General features: G+C 35.1%; 2 protein-coding genes across 9 annotated transcripts in view; one reads left to right on the top strand and one right to left on the bottom strand.

The window, feature by feature from the left end:
- The window catches only part of LOC143345523 (alpha-glucosidase-like), a 123,076-nt gene that overhangs the window by 27,689 nt on the left and 75,231 nt on the right, over positions 1-20,156 (top strand). The gene's annotated exons all lie outside the window — the stretch shown is intronic.
- The window catches only part of LOC143345521 (dual specificity calcium/calmodulin-dependent 3',5'-cyclic nucleotide phosphodiesterase 1), a 441,802-nt gene continuing 428,534 nt past the window's right edge, over positions 6,889-20,156 (bottom strand). For all 8 annotated transcript variants that reach the window (XM_076772741.1, XM_076772739.1, XM_076772740.1 and 5 more), the window contains 3 exons: positions 17,634-17,860; positions 17,460-17,555; positions 6,889-14,791 (listed from right to left, as the gene is read on the bottom strand). In XM_076772741.1, coding sequence (XP_076628856.1) covers positions 14,697-14,791; positions 17,460-17,555; positions 17,634-17,860 — 418 coding nt within the window. In that variant the 3' untranslated portion in view covers positions 6,889-14,696. The remainder of the gene's footprint in view (positions 14,792-17,459; positions 17,556-17,633; positions 17,861-20,156) is intronic.

The raw sequence follows: 20,156 nt of genomic DNA, 5'->3' as shown, positions 1-20,156 counted from the left end.
ACTTGGGCTGTCTGACAAAGAGAGAGTACCTGAGACAGGAACGACTTCCGCTGGAAGGTGTGCGTTTCCGCAGAATACGGAAACTCCACACCTTCCAGCGAAGAAACATTTTCCTTCAATCGAGCTACCAAGAGAAGGCGGTAAGATCTTTCGGACCAACTGGACGGCCGATCACATGTTTCGTTCGTCGAAACAGCGGTGATCGAGCGAGAGACGAGAGAACGAATCGAGTGAAGCTATTTGTTAAATAATTACTTGACATACGGAGACGCGTACAATGGTCGTCAATGCTTAAGTCTAGTTTAATTGTACCAAGCAATTGTTTTGTTTAAAAAGAGGAGTGAAGCTAAATTCTGGGAGACGCGACGCGACGCGATGCTGAACCGGGCAGCAGATCTTCGGATCGAATCAACACTACCCTTGGTAGATTGATTTCTATTTCTAGAAATCGATCTGTCATTGGCAGGCGACTAGATCTTTCGGACAAACTGGACGGTCGATCACATGATTCGTTCGACGAAACAGTGGTGACCGAAGCAAGAAACGAGATAACGAGTCGAGAGAAGCTAGTTGGTAAACAATTGCGTGGCACATACGCGGATACACTAGAGACTTAAATTAACGTCGAAATTTGAGCTAGCAAATTCGGAACTAAAATTCAGAAGATAGGAGAAAACGAGACTCCTTCTATTTTCTAAATTAGTGGTACCAAGCAATTATCTCTTTTAAGAAGGGATGAAGCTAAATCGTGGGATACGCGACGCGACGCGATGCGAAACCATGCAGCAGATCTTAGGATCGAATCTACTGCCCTTGATATCTCGAGCTACCAAGGGAAGGCGATTATATCTTTTGGACCAACTACACGGCCGATCACTTGCTTTCTACATTAAAGCAGTGGTGATCGAAACGGGAAACGAGAGGACGAGAGAAAGTGAAGCTACTTGGTCAATAATTACTTGGTAGGGCGCGGCAACACGGACAATAGAGAAATCTTCGACGTTAATTTTAATATTCGCGACGAAGCTTAAGACTAATGTACTTGGAATTAAAGGTCCCTCGGCGGATGAATCCCTCTGTGGTTGAATCGCTTGGTAGTTGAATCCCTCGATGATTGAATCCCTTGTTGGTTGAATCCCCGGCGGTTGTAGCGTCCTTCCTCGATGTCCTTGTGTTAGTATCATATTAAGGAAAATTTAATAAACCCTAACCAATCCATCTGTGACTCGACAAATGGAGAAATAATTTGTTCAGCTGATGTATCGAACAAGTTAAGAAATTCTGAAATATTCCTACATAGAATAAATGTTACTCGATAGGTAGACCTACCTAAAGAAATGTACAAAATTAACACCTGGTAAGGAAGTGAAAATATTAATAAATTAAACAATGACAGTCAAAATATATTAAATACGCTCAGTCCAAACGACAGAACAATTTCACAAATAAAGTCAAAATAAAAATTCGGATTAATTGATAGACGATGCTTGTGAACTTAGCTGACCAGTAAAAATATTCTACGAAATTAGGAATATCTTGCCAAGTCAGTTTCAACTAATACCACAAGTAATGAAATCGACAAAACAATTTCGCAAACAAAATCGAGATAAAAATTCAGATTAATTGACAAAAACAGATACCAGTTCAGGAAAGAATTGGAAACAGAAACAGTAAACGATCGAAGGAAATACCCCATAGAGAATCATTTTCTTTCAGAGTCCTATATGGTCAACGTAACGCAATAATTGCCGAAATAATAGAAGAACCAGTTAATAGAATATCTCATTGTATGTTGAAATGGTGGAAATATTCATAGTAACGAAACGAAAACCGATAAATTCAACAAACCCAATTTTTCATCGAACGGTAGTCAAAAATAAACGAACAAGCTTCAAATCAGAAAAATAAGAGAAAGAGAGGGGATATTTAAACAAGACTCACCACTGGTCAACAACTGATCAGTATCGGTCAGCACTGGTCAGCCCTGGTCAGCCCTGGTCCCCCTGGTCCTTCCTGGTCGCCACTGGTCAGCCTAGGATGATCCCGGGATACTCACCGAGCCAGGAAATCCGCCACCCTTGGCCCCCCCCCCCCGCGAGAGTGAGGCATGTAAGTCTCCACACGAGCCTTTAATGTAGTGACGGAGGAGTGGGGAGAGCACAGCGCGTGTCAGCCATCTCAACCCGTCCGGTGGACAAATAATTTCGCGAAAAATTATTATTTACGCATACTGATGGGCCCTTTCATTATTCATATACCACATATTGTTAAGAATTGTTTAAACTATTGCGTTGGAATGTTAAACAATGCTAAGTTTTATTCATAATTGTTTTATTCACACCATCGTCGAGTATGTACTCTGTATGGAGTTTACATGCAGCGATTGGTATTCTTGTAAAAAATTATTTTAATATTTGTTAAGATTTCGTATCGCACGAATCAATGATTAATACCATTACCATCGCGACATCGCGTTTTACGGGCAAAAAGACAGATTTCTCTTGCATCGCGAACGTTACTTAGGGGCAATCTTTCTAGTTCCTCGAGGTACGTGGACCTCCGCAAGATCGAGTTCAACCTATCGGAAGGTAGCATCCTCTCGAACGAAAGTGCATATCGCTTTCAGCATGTATTATGACGTGATGCATGACGCAGGCCACGATAACAATCGAACGTAGGACCACAGACCAGGTATACGAGTATTTGTTGATGGAGGCTTCATTAAAAAGTTATTAACAATTAAATTCAAAAATTTCAAATCGTTCTGGAAAAATTATTTTCGGTTGCGGGGGTCAATTACAATCATTTTTGGTGAATACACATACCTCCGAAATCCTACCCAATTTCGTGAAAAAAATTCGAGTAGGTGCTATCATTTTTCGGCGAAATTAAATTATTTCAAATCGTTCTAAAAAAATTATTTTCGGTTCCGGGGGTCAATTGCAAGCATTTTTGGTCAACAGATATACCCCCGAAATCCTACTCAGTTTTGAGAAAAAAATTCCTTACCGAAAATATAATTTCTGGCCAGAAATGTCTGCCCGAATTTTCATGCGAATCTTTAAAACGTCATAACTTCTGAACGGATTGGACGATTTTAATGTTTAAAAAAGCAAACTACGCGTATTTTGATAGAGAATATGTACAAATCGTAAAAATGTTCGAAAAGTTGGTTCCTGACATCGCAAAATGAGAAAAACCCCATAAAGATGGTCCAATTTTCAAACAGTCATAACTCCTACAATTGTCAATATATTTCAATGAAACTTTTTTCTGAAGTAGAGCTCATGAGTACCTACAAAAAAGTATTAGATAACTTTTCTGTAGGGCGTCAAACAAAATTACTAAAAATGAAAAAGGAATTTTTAAGAAAAATCGACGGGGGGTAGGTGCTTAAATTTTTCGACGAAAAAAAAAATTTTTAATTAATTCTAAAAATATTATTTTCAGTTCCGGGGGTCAATTGCAATCATTTTTGGTGAATACACATACTTCCGAAATCCTAACCACTTTCGAGAAAAAATTCAAATTTTCTTGAAATTTTTAAATAATCTTAATCGATTGATTACTCCAATGAAATTAATCGATTAATGTCCAATTATGGACCGTACAGCTTTCATTTCGTTAAAAAATAATAAAATTTCTGAAATTTCATTTTCTCTCTCACTTCCTCTTGTGTTCATTTCTAAATCTGTTGGTAACGTTGCGAGTGACACGGAAACGGTAATGGGGCTTTAGAGCCCCAGAGAATCGGGCCGAAAAAATACATTAGGTGATAGGTCTACTCGTATACCTCGTCTGTGATACGAGTAGACCTTTCACCCAATGTATTTTTTCGGCCCATTTTTCTGTCACTTGCAACATTACCAACAGATTTAGAAATGAATTTCAAGCCCTGCATAGTCAACTCACATGTATTTACGCACACGCTACAACTGTCTGCCCATCAATACTAATTCAGTGAATAGTTTCTCAACTGACGGGGACGCTAAAATCATCTCCGAATTTTTCGCTCGGTATGGCAATTGTTCGAACTGATGTACAAAAAGACACGTATTAACAAAAATTAACGAATAGAAAATGAGTAATACTACAGATACGGAGGTTGTACATATGTGTCTTGATAAATCTAAAAATTGATTCATAACAGTGTTATCAGACGGCAGACCGGTGCCCAGAGTAAGCTTACCCCTCCATTTACGCACACCAATTCACAGCCATGTGTACGTGAGCTTAGGTGCTTTAGACAGCTTCGGGAATTCAAGAAAGAAGGCGAATGACCACTACTGACCACTACTGACCAGTGCAGATCAGACTACTGACCACTACTGACCACTACTGACCAGTGCCGGACCGTGATGACCACTGGTAAGAACTATTTAAAATTGCTCTCCCTACTTTTATTTTGTCGTTTGATACCAATTGAACGTTATGGAACTATCTATCGCTTTTGCTAAATTACGAATCGTTTCTTATGTTATAACTGGATCTTTGGTGCTTCCTTGGTAATGGTAATTAATGCTCAAAAAGTAGTAAGCCCACTTTGCTTATTTATATTATTATCAAAGAATTGACCAATTTATTTTATTTGTATGGCCATAATTCAATGTTCTTTGATTGTCCAGTTTTATCTGATTATTATGTTTTCCTTCTCTATTTCTACTACTGCCTTATTTTTTGAATTGCGTTGATTGTGTCGAATCATATACCATTTTTGTTTGCATATTATTTTATGAATTTCGTTAACCCATGTATAATGTTTGTTTTCATACTATTTTATGAATTTCCATGTCAATAATTAGAATAAGATTTTTATTCTTGTTCTATTTTGTTTAATTCTTGGATATTTTCACTCTTCGATTTCATCGTTGGATTTTCAATTCTGCTCAATTTCTATCATCTATAATTCTGCTCAGTTTCTATTCGTTTTCGTTGGTATGGTTTTTCAGCTAATTTTTGTAATTGTTTGCTATTTTACTTCGACATTATCTCTCCTTCTATTTATCTCTCATAACGCAAGTATAGGTAGAATACTTTGTTTGTATCAGGTGTAAATTTTGTACATTTCCTTAGGTAGGTTTAACATCGAGAATCTTATAGATTCTCACTCTTCAGTACATCAGCACGACAAATTATTCCATCGCTTTGTCTAGTTTGCATGGTGTTTATTAAATTTCCTTCCATATGTCACTAATATGGGTATCAATTTTAGTTTTAGATTATTCGCAGGGACATCGAAGTAAGACGCCACAACCGCCGAAGGACATTTAATTCTAAGTCGATTAGATTTAAGCTTCGTCGCGAATCTTAAAATTAACGTCGAACATTTCTTTATTGTACATATTTTCGCATCCTACCAAGCAATTATTAAACAAGTAGCTTCTGCTCTCGTTATTTCGTTTCTTGCTTCGGTCACCACTGTTTCGACGAACGAAATATGTGATCGGCTGTCCAGTTTGTCCGAAAGATCTAATCGCCTGCCTATGATAGATCGATTTCTAGAAATAGAAATCAATTTACCAAGGGTAGTGTCGATTCAATCCGAAGATCTGCTATACGGTTCAACATCGCGTCGCGTCGTGTCTCCCATAATTTAGCTTCAACCCTTTTTAAACGAAATAATTACTTGGTATAACTAAACTAGAAGATCGAAGGAACGTTGCTTCCTTCTATCTCTCTAGTTTAGTAATCTAGTTTCTAAGGATGTAAAAGGGAGATCGATGGAACTTGGATTCCATTTATCTCCCTTCGGGTCTCCACTCGTTGCAACCTCCACGTGGTGAGACCTGGTAATCGGTGTTACCCACGATGAAAAAGCTTTTCTATCGTGGGTAACACCGAGCTAATGGCTGCTAATTTAGAATTGTTTCTTGATATAATAAACGAATTTATATTTATAGTTAGGCAGGTGTTTGGTTAGACATTATGTTAGGCAGGTTATTTTTATTTGAAGACAAATTCTTTTGAAAATTCTTTCAACTCTCTTCGTTGGTTGTGCGTCTTTCATTGGTTGCATTTTCGTTTGTTTCTTCTTCAACCAACGATCGTTGGTCACAGAAGATCTTTATTAATGAAGAGTGGTTGGGAATCTGTTAGTACGGGTCTCCATTCGCAGCAACTTTCACGTGGTGAGACCTGGATAATATTATTCAGCGTTTAATTAGTAATCGTGTCACTCTCAGCTGGGTGATGCAATTATTAATTAAAAACTAAATAATATCAGCAAATTGGTTGCGACCCGCTTTGCATAGGTCATCATAAATATAAAGCTTCTTTGCTAGATTATTTTTGATTCTCATTGATTCGTTAAAGATTCTAAAGTATTGTCACAGACGAGGTATACGAGTAGATCTTTCACCCAATGTATTGTTTGGCCCATTTTTCTGAGGCTCTAGAGCCCCATTACCCCCCTATACTCATCAAAAGATGAAAAATATACAATAATTCTTACACAACTACTTCGTTTCTTAACTTTTGTCAGAAAACGTATATGGCAATTTAGTCTCTTAGTGTACATATCTCTTAGTAATTAACCCCTTGACGTACGATTTAATTCCGAATAATTTTTCAAACGTATACTATTAAATTTTGTTTAAATTTGTTCGTCCAAGGGTCACGAAAAGGAATAGATTTACAAATATCTCGTGAATGAAAAAATGTGTTGATTTTAATATCTAAGACTTGATGATGCGTGAGTAGCCTCATGATTTTGAAATTTGACATTAAGAGCTTGTAACGAGTCAGACTCGTTATTATACGGCAAGGGGTTAATTATTACTTGCATATTTGTTGACTCATATGTTTTTTAGAGTGCATTACTTTATAATAAGTAATTAAATTAATTACGTAGAGTTCGAAGGATCAAGGTGAACAAATGGCAAACAACAATAACTAATCGAGTATCTTTTATTTCTCGGTCAATTTATGCAGAATACAGTACTAATTATACACGAGGTGTATTTATATTTTGTATTTCATATTTATATTAATATTTTCTCCCTTTTTGTTACGTCTTTACTTAATTACATCACATCAAACGGACACGGTGCTGAAAGTTTACTGATTATGTACACATCTTTTGCGGTAAATTGTGCCAACAAACGGAAGTATCAGGTCGGAGAAACGAATTGGAAAGAAAGAAACGAATCGTATGGTCACTCGACTGTTTTAGTCTCGTGGTGCACATTTACTCGACGAGTCTCGTCGACGACGTTTGCCGACGAATCTCTCGGATTAATTAAACATTTCCATTCACATAACGAATGAAGAGCGAACGTGTACTTTCGAGGGTAAAGGGTGTTTGTTGCGCACGTCGTTATACGTGTGTGTATGCGTGTTACGTGTGTGCGTTCTGTACGTGTAATGTGTGTTTTCTTTAGAGTTACTTATCTTACGAATTACGATTATTGGTCGAGTATTGTTGTCCGTAGCCTCTTTGCGGTGTAATATCAATATCTTGCGACGTACCGCGTTCATCGAGCCATCCTGTCGCCATTTCGACGCGTTTCGGTTTACTAGGTACACTTAGTGTTAGAGTGAAGCGATATTAGATGATACGCATCGAGAACGCATCGCACGGTTTTTCAATTCGAGTTCGATCGCGGACTCGATTCGTACTTCACATTGCTCTACAAGGAAAGGCCAGTATTTGTCCAAACAGAGTTCTAGACGATTAGAGTGAGAGTGGGGTGACGCGAGCGAAGACGGAACGAACGCTACCGTGGGTAATTGCAAACCGAACATCGAGTTCGATGCAGGCAGACGCGATGGATCGCTTGGTAATGGAGCAGAATAATTCTCTGTAAACGTATCTTCCTGTCGAGGTTAAGTGTAATCATAGTCTGTACGTTTCTCGACGATAGTAAAATAGATTGCACGGATGCAAACCGAACCGAAACGCGTGTAGTTCATTTTAGGGCGGTAGAAACGGAACAAACGCAGGTAAATTGAATCAAAGGGATCAAAGCAAGTGCAAGAGAATCGAGGTGAATCAAAATGAACGGAAACGCAAACAAATCAAATGCAGACAAAGTGGGTTGATACCGAGTCAGTGGTTCCGGTTGGAATCAGTGAAATGAAAGGGAATCTGTGGGAGTCGAGATACAACGTACCGAAATGAACTAAACAGATCGAAAACAAACTCAAGCGTAGCGAATCTAATTGGTAAACAATCCACGGATTTAGAAGACGCGTATTTGTTTAAGGCGAATTGGATATGGTTTATTGACGTACCCACGCATTCATTAAGAAATCGTATGTTATTGATTCAGTTGGAATACATCTAACACGAATGCGCGTTTAACTAATTTTCTCAAGAAATTAACGAGAATAATTCATAAAGGAAACTAATCTGATATAATTTATTCATTTAAGTGAAAATGATCAATCGTGCGTTTGTTACGTTCATTTGGCAAACGAATTAAAAGAAATGGGATAATGTTTGACCGTAAACAGGATGTTTTAATTATCTTGGTCATCTTAGTATCGGTCGTTGCTTTAAAGTTGCAGAACATATGAAAGAAATGATTTATCTTGAAAGAAAAAATGTCTCTCGAAATTTTACAGGTCATCGAAACTTTCTTACTAGGAACGTAATTTCCTATTCCTGCATTGACATAATCATGGGACTAGCATCTTCTGTTCTTTTTAAAATATTGTTACTTCTTTTATAAAGATATATGGTTAAATGAAGAAAAGTTGAACTTGAAATCTTGAAAAATAACATTTCGAAAAAGCGGACTGTAAACGTAACGTTTAACCTTTAAAAATTAGAGGTTTTACTAAAATAACTTTGTATACACTTTCTTCTTGCTTTTAAAAGCAATTGAATTTGAGTAATTTTGTCAATTCTGCGTAATCAGAGCTTAGCGATTGCGTTTGACAGTCTCTTTGGATTTTGGTAGCCTCTTCATCTTCGCTCGCGTATTTTCTATGCAGTGTTCTCTCAGATCATGGTTTCAATATACCGTTAATTCTATCACGCATTTGGCCCCTCGTCCGCTGTAGGAAGGATAACGAATTCGTGCCCAGCACGTAAACGTAAAAACCGCCAAGCGTCTTGTCGCCGACGACGACGTTCCGTTCGCGTTCGCGCGATAAACGACCGTACGATGCAATCGAAGAACCACGAAAGCGCGAGCTCTCAAACAATCCGCGAAACAGTCGTCGCAACGAATTTCAACCCGGTGCACAGTTTTATCCGAGAATCTGTTGCGAACAGGCAACCGATCTCGCACACAAATTTTATATACAATAAACTTGCTCGTATAGAAAGAAAGACCGTCGTTATTGAAACGTCGAACAGGTGTCCCAAGTATCGTGCTGTTTTTATCCTTTATTCATTTTATAATTTAATCAAACGAAACACTCTGTGAATTGAACCGTAGTTATCGGGGTATATCATGTTTGACTCGATTCAATAAAATTCAGTTATTCGCAAATACAGTTAAACGTTGGGAAATGTCTCTAACATTTAGAAAAGTTAAATTCTTTTTTTTGTTTAACTTTATTTGTAAATTATTTATTAAATCGACTCGATTTTAAATAATCTTCAAGGAATTTATAGGTAGTTGTCACGGTTAACTGTTTTAAATTTCTTTTTATTCTTCATTGTATGAATTTTATTTTATCGCTCAAGAAAAAAATTATATCTTAATTATGCATGTATTTATTAATTAGTTAATACTGAAATTAAAGGAGCCCAGAATAAACACGCAAAATCCGAACAATTGTCCTATCAATCTCTACTGGAATTAGTTTTATTTGTTTCGTGATTAAGAATATTATACAGAGTGAGTAACTTAACATTCACCCGAATGCTTGTGAATTAATCGTAGTATAAGGAATTATTGTGTACAAAAGCTGTACGATTTTGAGGATAGATTAGGCGGTGTATACATTTTCTTTAGTTCATTGACTTTGAATCATAAGTAGTTATCATAACTCGTTCTTTTTCAAATATAACATTTTCTAAAATACAACTTCTACAGCTCTGTCACGACATTGTACATTACTTTTCAACACATTCGCAGCCAGTGATGTAATTTCACGTGTTTTTAAATACACAGTTGACTGCTTGTAATGTACTTATATTTATGATGTTATAAATCAATAAAGTTAACTTGATTTCAAGTTCAATAAAATAAACATTCGGACGGAGTTAAAATAATTTCAATCCAAAAATAAAACAAATTTATATGCGATTACTTTGTATAAAATTGAAAAGTTTATAAAACACGTGTCGCGTTGCTTTCATTTTTAAAATACAACTATTTCGTGCAAAGCAATGACAGGTAACAAAATATATTTAATAAATTTCGAAAGCTTCTCGAATTTCAATATTCCTATATTCATAAATTTGAAGTTTTTCCTATTCAAATTTGTATCGTATAAGTTTTATCCAGTTTCAACAACAGATGGTTACACGTATGATACTATAGAGCGATTACTTTCTATTTGTATTGCAATATCAGAACCTTGTGACGATTAAGTATTGATTTTTATAAGTTCACGGTGGCTCCCAGTTTTATTTTGCAAATTAAAATTATTGGCTGCGAAAATTACCTTCAGAATATGTATATTATAGAAAATGGAGCATTTTATTTAAACAACAGAAGTTGACGATGAATCTTCCAAGTGTCTCCGTTTAGAAAAAGGTACATATGCCGCCTAATGACCCTCAAAAATTATGCAACTTTTGTACGTATCAATTCTTCGTGTAATGCATTCACAAGCTTTTCAAGGTGAGCTAAGTATATTACTCTGTATTCATAGATGATTAATGAAATCGAATTTAAAATGATAATTTATAATTCGTATCTTAGTGACATAACTGATGAAAAACCGTTGTCATTGCTTTAAAACATCTGACATACTCTTTTTTGAAGCATCATCGATACCAGGGATCACCATTCGCGCGTCAATGAATCGACGCGTATGAATTGAATCCGAAGGAGAGAAATAAAATAAATACAGGACGGATATGTTTAACCCCAGAGCTAGAGACATTATCCTATACATTCTCTATGACGATAAAATACCTCTCTCGTATAACGTGCGTATCGAAGGCTTCGACATTTAATTCTTGACAGGAATATTGTATCCGCAGCGAAAACTGCGAGCCTCGACTTTGAAGGATTCGCACGCCATCGGTCCAAGTCGAGTACGAAAAGACGTCGCGTAGATTTATGTTCGTCCCCATTTTCGATCGACGACCACGCAACGTGAAACGACGCAATTCACGGATATGTTCGATTTAATTAGATACACGCATGATTTCCGTCGGAGCTAACGCTGGTTTATCACGGCGACGTCTTTCGTTTCAGAATCCATTGATACAGCGATCCACCATTTTTTCATATACGTATGTACATATACAAGAAACGTAGCATACGTCGAGTAAACGTTAGTGATATCTCTTTTACATTACATTTACATACATTAAAGCTGCACCTTTACGTGTATACGAATACACATCTAACGTAAGTATGTACAATGGCGTTACAACCCCAGAGATCTAACCCACACGGCTACTTAGGTCCGATTTTTCCGGATTCGACGTTCATTCGTTCGATCACTGAACTCGATTTCACCTTTTAACGTTGATGGACATGTTTCTTCCAAGTCTGATTCGAAATATGCTTGGTTCCTTGCTTACGATTTACGTTTGAGTTCAAAACGATTAAACGATTCTCCTTCTAACTTTGTATAGCAATCGCTGTGGCACGAATTCGAAACTGTTGTCTAAACAAGAATACTCAATAAAGTTTTATTCACTTTATTAAAGTTTGAGTTTGTCTATTTGAAATTAAATAGACTCAAATAAAGTTTATTCGAAGAAATTGCGAAAGAAGACACGCTTCAGAAGTTCGAATTTGCAATCGAAAATTCCGTAAATATTCGTTTGGATGAAATGATTCGGTCGAGATTCTATGCGTTTCTAGAAATCTTATTTTTGTATACTTTCCTCCGATTCTCGGGCACGTTACTTTCATTGTCAATAGTGTTTATTACTCACGATTTTGTTTTCGTATTATAGACTACTAGGTAGAGAATATCGTTTAGTAAATTGAATAGAAACAGCGACGAATCGCGTTTGGAATTTCACTAAAATTTGCAACTGTGAATTTTGTTGGGTGAATCAAGTCGGAGAAATCGGACCTCTGAAAAGAAGCGATTTTTTGGTCGTTCGCCTTGCCAACCAGCCGGTCGAATTTTCGAAGAAGCGAGTGTAAGCTTCTGTCTTCGCGGAAGTCGGGCTAACGCGTTAATATGATGGGGCTTGGCTTTGCGCGAAGACTTTCAACTTCAACTCTACGATACTGTTACGAGAAGAAAGCCGTACTTTCATAGTAAATACATGGTTTCGAATTTAACACTCGTGCTGTAGTCAAGCGCGTGTAATTAATTCTGAAAGCTTTACGTAACGCTCGCGTAAACCTTATGAGAAAAAGGTACAGAAAAAGTCTCTGTGAAAACGGTTCAAGTATAGAAACACACAATCACGTGTAGGATAACGTTTGAGGGACGCTCGTTTGTTATTTTTACCCAATTTGGAAAACAGAAAATTACTGTGATCATGTATATAGTATGGTCGATAAAGCAATCGCCCAGTCTATGTAAATCTTCAGTTCGATTGAATTCAGTGCGTATTCTTTTCAAGATGAAAGTCTTCGTTCCTATGAAAAAACGTATGCTCGTAATTATACACTAATTGTAAGAAAAAACAGGTACGGATAAAGACAGCGTTCCGATTACGGAACCCTATGGAAATCTCGTCGACATCAACATAGTGTCCTTTCACTCGTTACCACTTCATTGCAAACGAAGAATTGTGCTCTAAGTACGTTTACGACTTTCTTTCGCTTATGTGTGCTCGATTTTCGCTGCCTATCGCAGCTGGTAACGTTTAGGTACTTTAGGCTACGTTTACGTTGGGAGACCGACGAACTATTTCTACGTTTTCATAATTAACAAATCGGTAGTCAGTTGCTAATCGACGAAGTAAAATAAGCTAAGAAACGAACGCCTTAATGACGATTATTATCTTCTTTAAATTAACCTCGATTTTATACTCTAAATACAGAGTCTTATTGTGGATGTGACTCATTGTTTCTCTACTTTTGCCGTTGTAATTTGATATACTTTTCGATAAGTCAAAAATAGAAAGAAACAAATATATGGATTTATCTTCGTTTTTGGTTTAGGAATTAATAGCAATTCAACTGTTGCTGTATTAATAATGTGACTAATAAAATTAGTTAAATTTTGTAAAAAAATAAAAAGTCTTGTACTTTGTTGAAAAGAATTAGATTATCTACGTAACTGACATGAACAATATTTCTAAAATCAATAATGGTATATGTATAAACATTTTTTGGATTATACATAATCCAGTACTTTCTTATTCCTGATATGATTTTCTATATTTAGTCGATTTAAATATTTATTTTATTTCCTTGACTCGAAATATTTTAATTCTTTTCAACAGTGTATATTGTAAACCGATTTAATAAAATAGTTTTTCCTACTATTTCTGTGCACAAATCGGTATTAAAATAAGAATAAAAGTTCTATGTAATAAATATTAAGCACTGACCTCAATGACAAAAACAAAAAATAGTAAAAATTCATGCAATTATGGTTCACAATCCTTGAAGAGACATAGCTGTTATTATATGCAAATTAGAATGTAAATATTTGAAACGAGTCTCATACTATCTATTTGATCCTGAAGCCATTTTTAATCGTGCTCGTGAGAATTGTCAAATCAGAGTCCGAAGCCAAATATGGTTTTGATATAAAATTTCACTAAAAATTAAATTTTCAAAGATCATTAATGAAGCAAAATTAAACTGACTCAGAATTAATTACAAATTTCGATCGTTCAATAAAGTGCACTGAAAATTATATGATTCGTTAAATTGTAAGGTAAATTTAATTGAAAATTGAATTTACTGCGCAAGCACTGCATTTTGCTTTATTACTGCTTCATTCTTCGCAGAAAATAATTAATTCGAAATACATGGTTGATGTTAGAAGGAAATTACTGTGGGTTTCGAACACGTAGAAAGTTATGCAAATTCGTAGAAGGTATGTTTTCAAGGTTTCGTTATACTGCAGGTGTACGACAGATGGTGCCCGCGAATTAATTCATTCCTTCGTTGGTCAATATTAAACCGCGCGTAATTTCTCATCGCAATTAAGGCGTCTATTTTGTAGCTTGTTACAAATTAACGCGATATCTTCAGGAACGGAGCATAAGAAAATTATGTAAAGCCAGTATATACAATTCATAAACGTTGTACGACCGCGGAGACCGAATTGGAAATGTCGCGTACATCACGAGAAACGTTTTTGTCGAGATGTGACATCGGTTTCTGGACACGTGACGGGACATCGATTCGAAAGATCAAGCGACATAAAGGCGGAGCAATCGTCGTAATAACGAGATCAATGGAACGTCAGACGATGGAACAAAGTCGTGGTAAACAAACAGTATAAATAAGTTGCGGAGGAATCCTTAATAGTAAGCCTGACCTCTGACGTTCGCTGGAGCGTCATGAGTGATCGCCGTTGCCACGGCGCGTAACACGTTTACTCGTATCACTGCGGGATGACATCCAACGCGTTCATGAGCCTCCTCGTAGCCTAAACTTACATATGTTCTTGAAAAACAAGACGGCTCTCCGGATTTTTCATTCTTCAGGTGCAGCTTGTTGCACCGTGTCACCGTCCTCGCGGCTGTCGCTCGCCTTCTGCTCTTGTTCCTTTTGTGCTCTCGCTTCCGCATCTGTTGACGAAGAGAAACAGTCCTCACATTGGTATTTTTCCTCGGTGCAATAGAATTTTGTATATATTCTATAAATAACCAATAAACGAACTAAGCACATGCTTAGTATACGGGTAGATCTTACATCCAACACATTTTTTATTACCATTTTTGTGTCACTTGTAACATTACCAACAGATTACAGAAATGAACGCAAGAGGAAGTGAGGCAGAAAATGAAATTACAGAAATTTTATTGTTTTTTAATGGAAAGCTGTATGGTCTAGAATTGGAAATATAAAATCATTAAATATGGAGTAGTACTGCTTTGATGAAATTCTTGGTGCTTTTTACGATTATAAAAAGATGGTTAACCCCTTGACGTACGATTTAATTTGAAATAATTTTTCAAATGTGCACTATTTAATTTTATTTAAATTTTTTCGTACAAGAAATGGCTAGGAGAAAGAATAGATTTGTTTTACGAATACCACGTGAATGTAAAAATATGTTGATTTTAATAGATAAGACTTGCTGACGAGTAAGTAGCCCCATGATTGTGAAATATGTTATCAAGAACTTTTAATGAGTCAGACTTGACAATATATGGCAAGGCGTTAATAGTATTAGAATAAGCATGTGATAAGTATAATTTTAAATTATGTGTATGCATGTCTTATTGTGCTAATTATCCGGAATGTTAGAATAACATTTATTCTTCTATATCCTAGTTCTGAGATATACTCCTTCAAAATGGAACAAAGTGTTAAGAAGATCGTGTATGAAATTGTAAGTGATCCTTGTAACAAGGCTTTAATTTTCGACTTCGTGATGGTTATAATGAGTTTGGATATTTGATTGTCAACATTGAGGTTGATATCAGGATCAGCGATCCAGTGAAGATCAATCACTGTTGTAGGAGTTATGGTCGTTTGAAAATTGGACCCATTTTATGGGTTATTTTTCACTTTACGGAATTAAGATTGTGATTTATTATATATATTCCATGATTTTTTATATATACACATGAAATTTCGGGGAACTATTTCTGGTTACAGATTATATTTTTGGTAAAAAATTTTTTTCTTGAAAGTGCATAGGATTTCGAGGGCATATGTATACACCAAAAATGATTGCAATTGACCCTTGCGACAGAATGATTTGAAAATGTTTTTTTTGTCGAAAAATTTAGGCACCTACCCCCTATCCATTTTTCTTAAAAATTCGTTTTTGATTTTTAATAAATTTGTTTGACGCTGTACGGAAAACTTGACTAATACTATTTTGTAGATATCAATGAGCTCTACTTCAGAAAAAAGTTTCATTGAAATATATTCACTATTGTAGAAGTTATGGCTGTTTGAAAATTGAACCATTTTTATGGGGTTTTTCTCATTTTGCGGAGTCAAGGACCAACTTTTCGAATATTTTTACGATTTGTACATATTCTACACTAAAATTCGCGTAGTTTGCTTTTTTAAACATTAAAATCGTCCCATCCGTTCAGAAGTTACGACGTTTTAAAGATTTGCACGAAATTTCGGGGTAACATTTCTGGCCAGAAATTATATTTTCGGTAAGGAATTTTTTTCTCGAAAACGGGTAGGATTTGGGGGATATGTGTAATGACAAAAAATGATTGTAATTGACCCCCGCAACTAAAAATAATTTTTTTAGAAGAATTTAAAATTGTTTACTTTTGTCGAAAAATTTCTCACATTTTCGAATTTTTTTCTCGAAACTGGTTAGGATTTCGGGGGTATGTCTATTGACCAAAAATCATTGTAATTGACTCCCTCAAATAAAAATAATTTTTTTAGAAGGATGTGAAAATTTTTTTTTCACCGAAAAATTTAGACACCTACTCTCTGTCGATTTTTCATTGAAAATTTGTTTGTAATTGTTAATAAATTTGTTTCACACTCTACGGAAATGTTTAATACTGTTTTGTGGGTATTCACGAACTCTACTACATAAATAAATTTCAATGAAATACACTTACTATTATAGAAGTTGTAGTCGTTTGAAAATTGGACCATTTTTATGGGGTTTTTCTCATTTTGCGGTGTCAAGGATCAATTTTTCGAATATTTTTGGAATTTCTACATATTCTTTACTAAAATACGCGTCGTTTGCATTTTGAAACATTAAAATCCTCCAATCCGTTCGGAAGTTATGCTTTTTTAAACATATGCATGAAAATTCGGAGAAACATTTCTGGCCACACATTATATTTTTGATAAGGAATTTTTGTCTCGAAAGTGCGTAGGATTTCGAGAGTATGTGTATTCACAAAAAATAAGTAAATACACATAGGTGTATTCAAGCATTCGATACCATGTCGATTATTGTTTAAATATATCATGTTTAAAAATGAGTAATTGGTAATTAAATTTTAGCCTAACATTTTTGCACCTTAAAATTCTGATTACACCCTTGAATATCAGATGTTGATTAAAATGTAACTCAAATTAGAAGATGTATGAAAAGGCAATGTCGAACATCATTCAAGTAAGCATTTATTTAATTGTGATATTATATGGAGAAAAGAAATTTGATGTTTCCACACTTTTTCGCGGACCATTCGAATAGAAAATAAATTCGAGAGGGAAAACATTTGAAAGAAAACTCAGTGTAGCGAAGCAACTGAAATTAAAAGGAACAAAGTAGAAATATTCGTTGATAAATACCTCGAACGGCTTGTTCCTTCCAGATGCCCTTATTCTCCGCGAGACAAGGAATCCAGGGCTTTCCAATCTTAAACCTCCTGGCCTCCGCGCTCGACCCTGCAGATTACTCGTTACTTAAATACTGTTCACAGTTTCGCGTTGAAATGCATTAAAGCGTGACGTAGATAGGCTCACCGTTGTTGGATTCGTCGACGCTCTCCTTCGTATTTAACGGTGTGAGAACCGTCTCCAACATATCGCTGCAGACTTGCATGCTGGGCTCTACGATGAACTCTATGAATCCTATTTGCGACTCAGCCACCAGGGTATTGTTACGGTCGCACAACGGGGAAAATGGCAATCCCATAGCTCTTTCTTTGTCTCCCTGACGGAAGAACTCTTCCAGAAGCTGCATTGTCCATCTGCATATCAGACGAGCTAATTACTCTTTCCGTTGATTCACTTTACGTTTCAATTTATAACAAACAGAAAAATTGGATGCAGTAAAAAATGTTACCGTTCCAGATAGGAGATTTTTTATATAATTTCTAAGTAAAATTCTATACTTTAGTTCCAATGGAATTAAGTGTAGCGCTGAGTAATATGAGTTCTAATTTAAATAGTTTCTCTAATAAATGTACATCATCGATGATAAAATTGTATTTGAAACAAATAAGAGATAATAGTTATCAGTAATGTTGTACAATCAAAACTATGAAGTAACATATGCCAAATAAATTTAAACAAATTTTAAGAAATTGCATTTAGTATCAAGTTTATGGTAGCTGTTAGAATAGAATTGAGTTTATCTAAAAGATCTATCTTTGGCAGTAGTGGCACAGGGGAATAGTAATAAATAGACTACAGATGTATATGTCAATATAATATGTCAAAATATGTAATATGTAAATATGTGTCAATAACATGCCAAAATATACAGGAATATGCAAAATATATTCAAAATATGTTCAAATAATTGTATTACTTAAACATAATAATAATCAATTATAATTTAAATTACAATATATTATGACTATTTTTTCAATATTGTCAAGAGTTAGTTGATGACGTTTATCGCTTAACTTTTAAGTAGATTATTGGAGCCGCTGCAGCCCTCCTCAAATTTAAACTAACAATTATTTAATATGTATCAATGTAATTATTTGAAAATTTATACAGGGTGTTCATTTTGATGGGAGATTCCAGAGGCAAAAATAAGACGAAAATCAAGGATACTAATTTGTTGATTGAGACTTCGTTAAAAACTTATAGAAATATTTCCGGCCACACAGTATATTTTCGGTAAAGAATTTTTTTTTCTCGAAAGTACGTAGGAATTCAGGGGTATGTTTCATGACGAAAAATTATTGTAATTGACCCCCGCAACTGAAAATAATTTTTTTACAATGTTTTAAGATTTTTTAATTTCGTCGAAAAATTTGTCTACCTACTTAATTTTTTTCTTGAAAGTGGATAGGATTTCGAAGGTATGTTTATTCATCAAAAATGTTTATAACTGACCTTCGCAACTAAAAATAATTTTTTTCCGCCGAAAGTATTCAGCCCTATCGATTTTTTTTTTAAATTCGTTTTTCATTTTTAATAAATTTGTTTGACGTCCTACGGAAATTTTGTTTAGTACTTTTTTATAAGTATCCATGAGCTCTACTTCCATACTAAATTTCATTGAGATCCATTGACTATTGTAGAAGTTATGGACGTTTGAGAATTGTACCATTTTTATGGGGTTTTTCTCACTTTACGGGGTCAAGGAACAAGTTTTCGAATATTCTTGGGATTTCTACATATTCTCCACTAAAATACGCGTTGTTTACCTTTGAAACATTAAAATCCTCCAATCCGTTCAGGAATTATGATGTTTTAAACATACGCATGAAATTTCAGTGAAACATATCAACGTATGGTCAGACATTATATTTTCGGTAACGAATTTTTTTCTCGAATGTCCGTAGAAATTCGAGGGTATGTCTATTGACCAAAAGTGATTATAATTGACCCTCGCAACTAAAAATAATTTTTCTAGAACGATTTGAAATTTTTTAACGAAGCTTCAATCAACAAATTGATATTCTTGATTTTCGCCTTATTTTGGCCTCTAGAATCTCCCATTAAAATTCTTCACAGAGGTAACCGAGCACCCTGTATAATCTTCTATTAGTTCATTATTTTTTATATGCTTTAAAGAAAAGTTAATTTCCATTTATCAATCTTGTAAAAATCAACATTAAGTAAAATAATTCAGTTGAAATTCAGAGTCCATTTAAGAGTTAAAGTCAATTTATATGCTGAGAACGAACGCTCAACATTACAAGATGTGATTGTGGCATATTTGAATTTGCTGAAATAACATGCTTTAATTGTTTTGGGGTTTTTAACAATTTGGCATCATAAAATTCGTTTACGTAGAACTCATCTGCCAAGAATATTTTAGAATTATTGATTAATACTATTCGTAGCATCTATGAACTGTTACCAGTAATGATTTACGAGATGTATAAATAGCTATGTTGTCATGTCTGCCATGACTATTGTATACAAACGTTAAATTAGTTGTCCAGAAGCTCATATAAGTATTAATTCTACGAGAAGAAATGCAATAAACATTCATGACATATGCAGTATGTTTCGACATGTTTTTATTTTCATAAAATCAATATTTTCATATTCAAAATATGCAAAATAAAAAATATACTTTTA

Source organism: Colletes latitarsis, chromosome 9, assembly GCF_051014445.1.
Source record: "Colletes latitarsis isolate SP2378_abdomen chromosome 9, iyColLati1, whole genome shotgun sequence".
Taxonomy (NCBI): Eukaryota; Metazoa; Arthropoda; class Insecta; order Hymenoptera; family Colletidae; genus Colletes; species Colletes latitarsis.
This window is presented reverse-complemented; position numbering and strand designations above follow the sequence as displayed.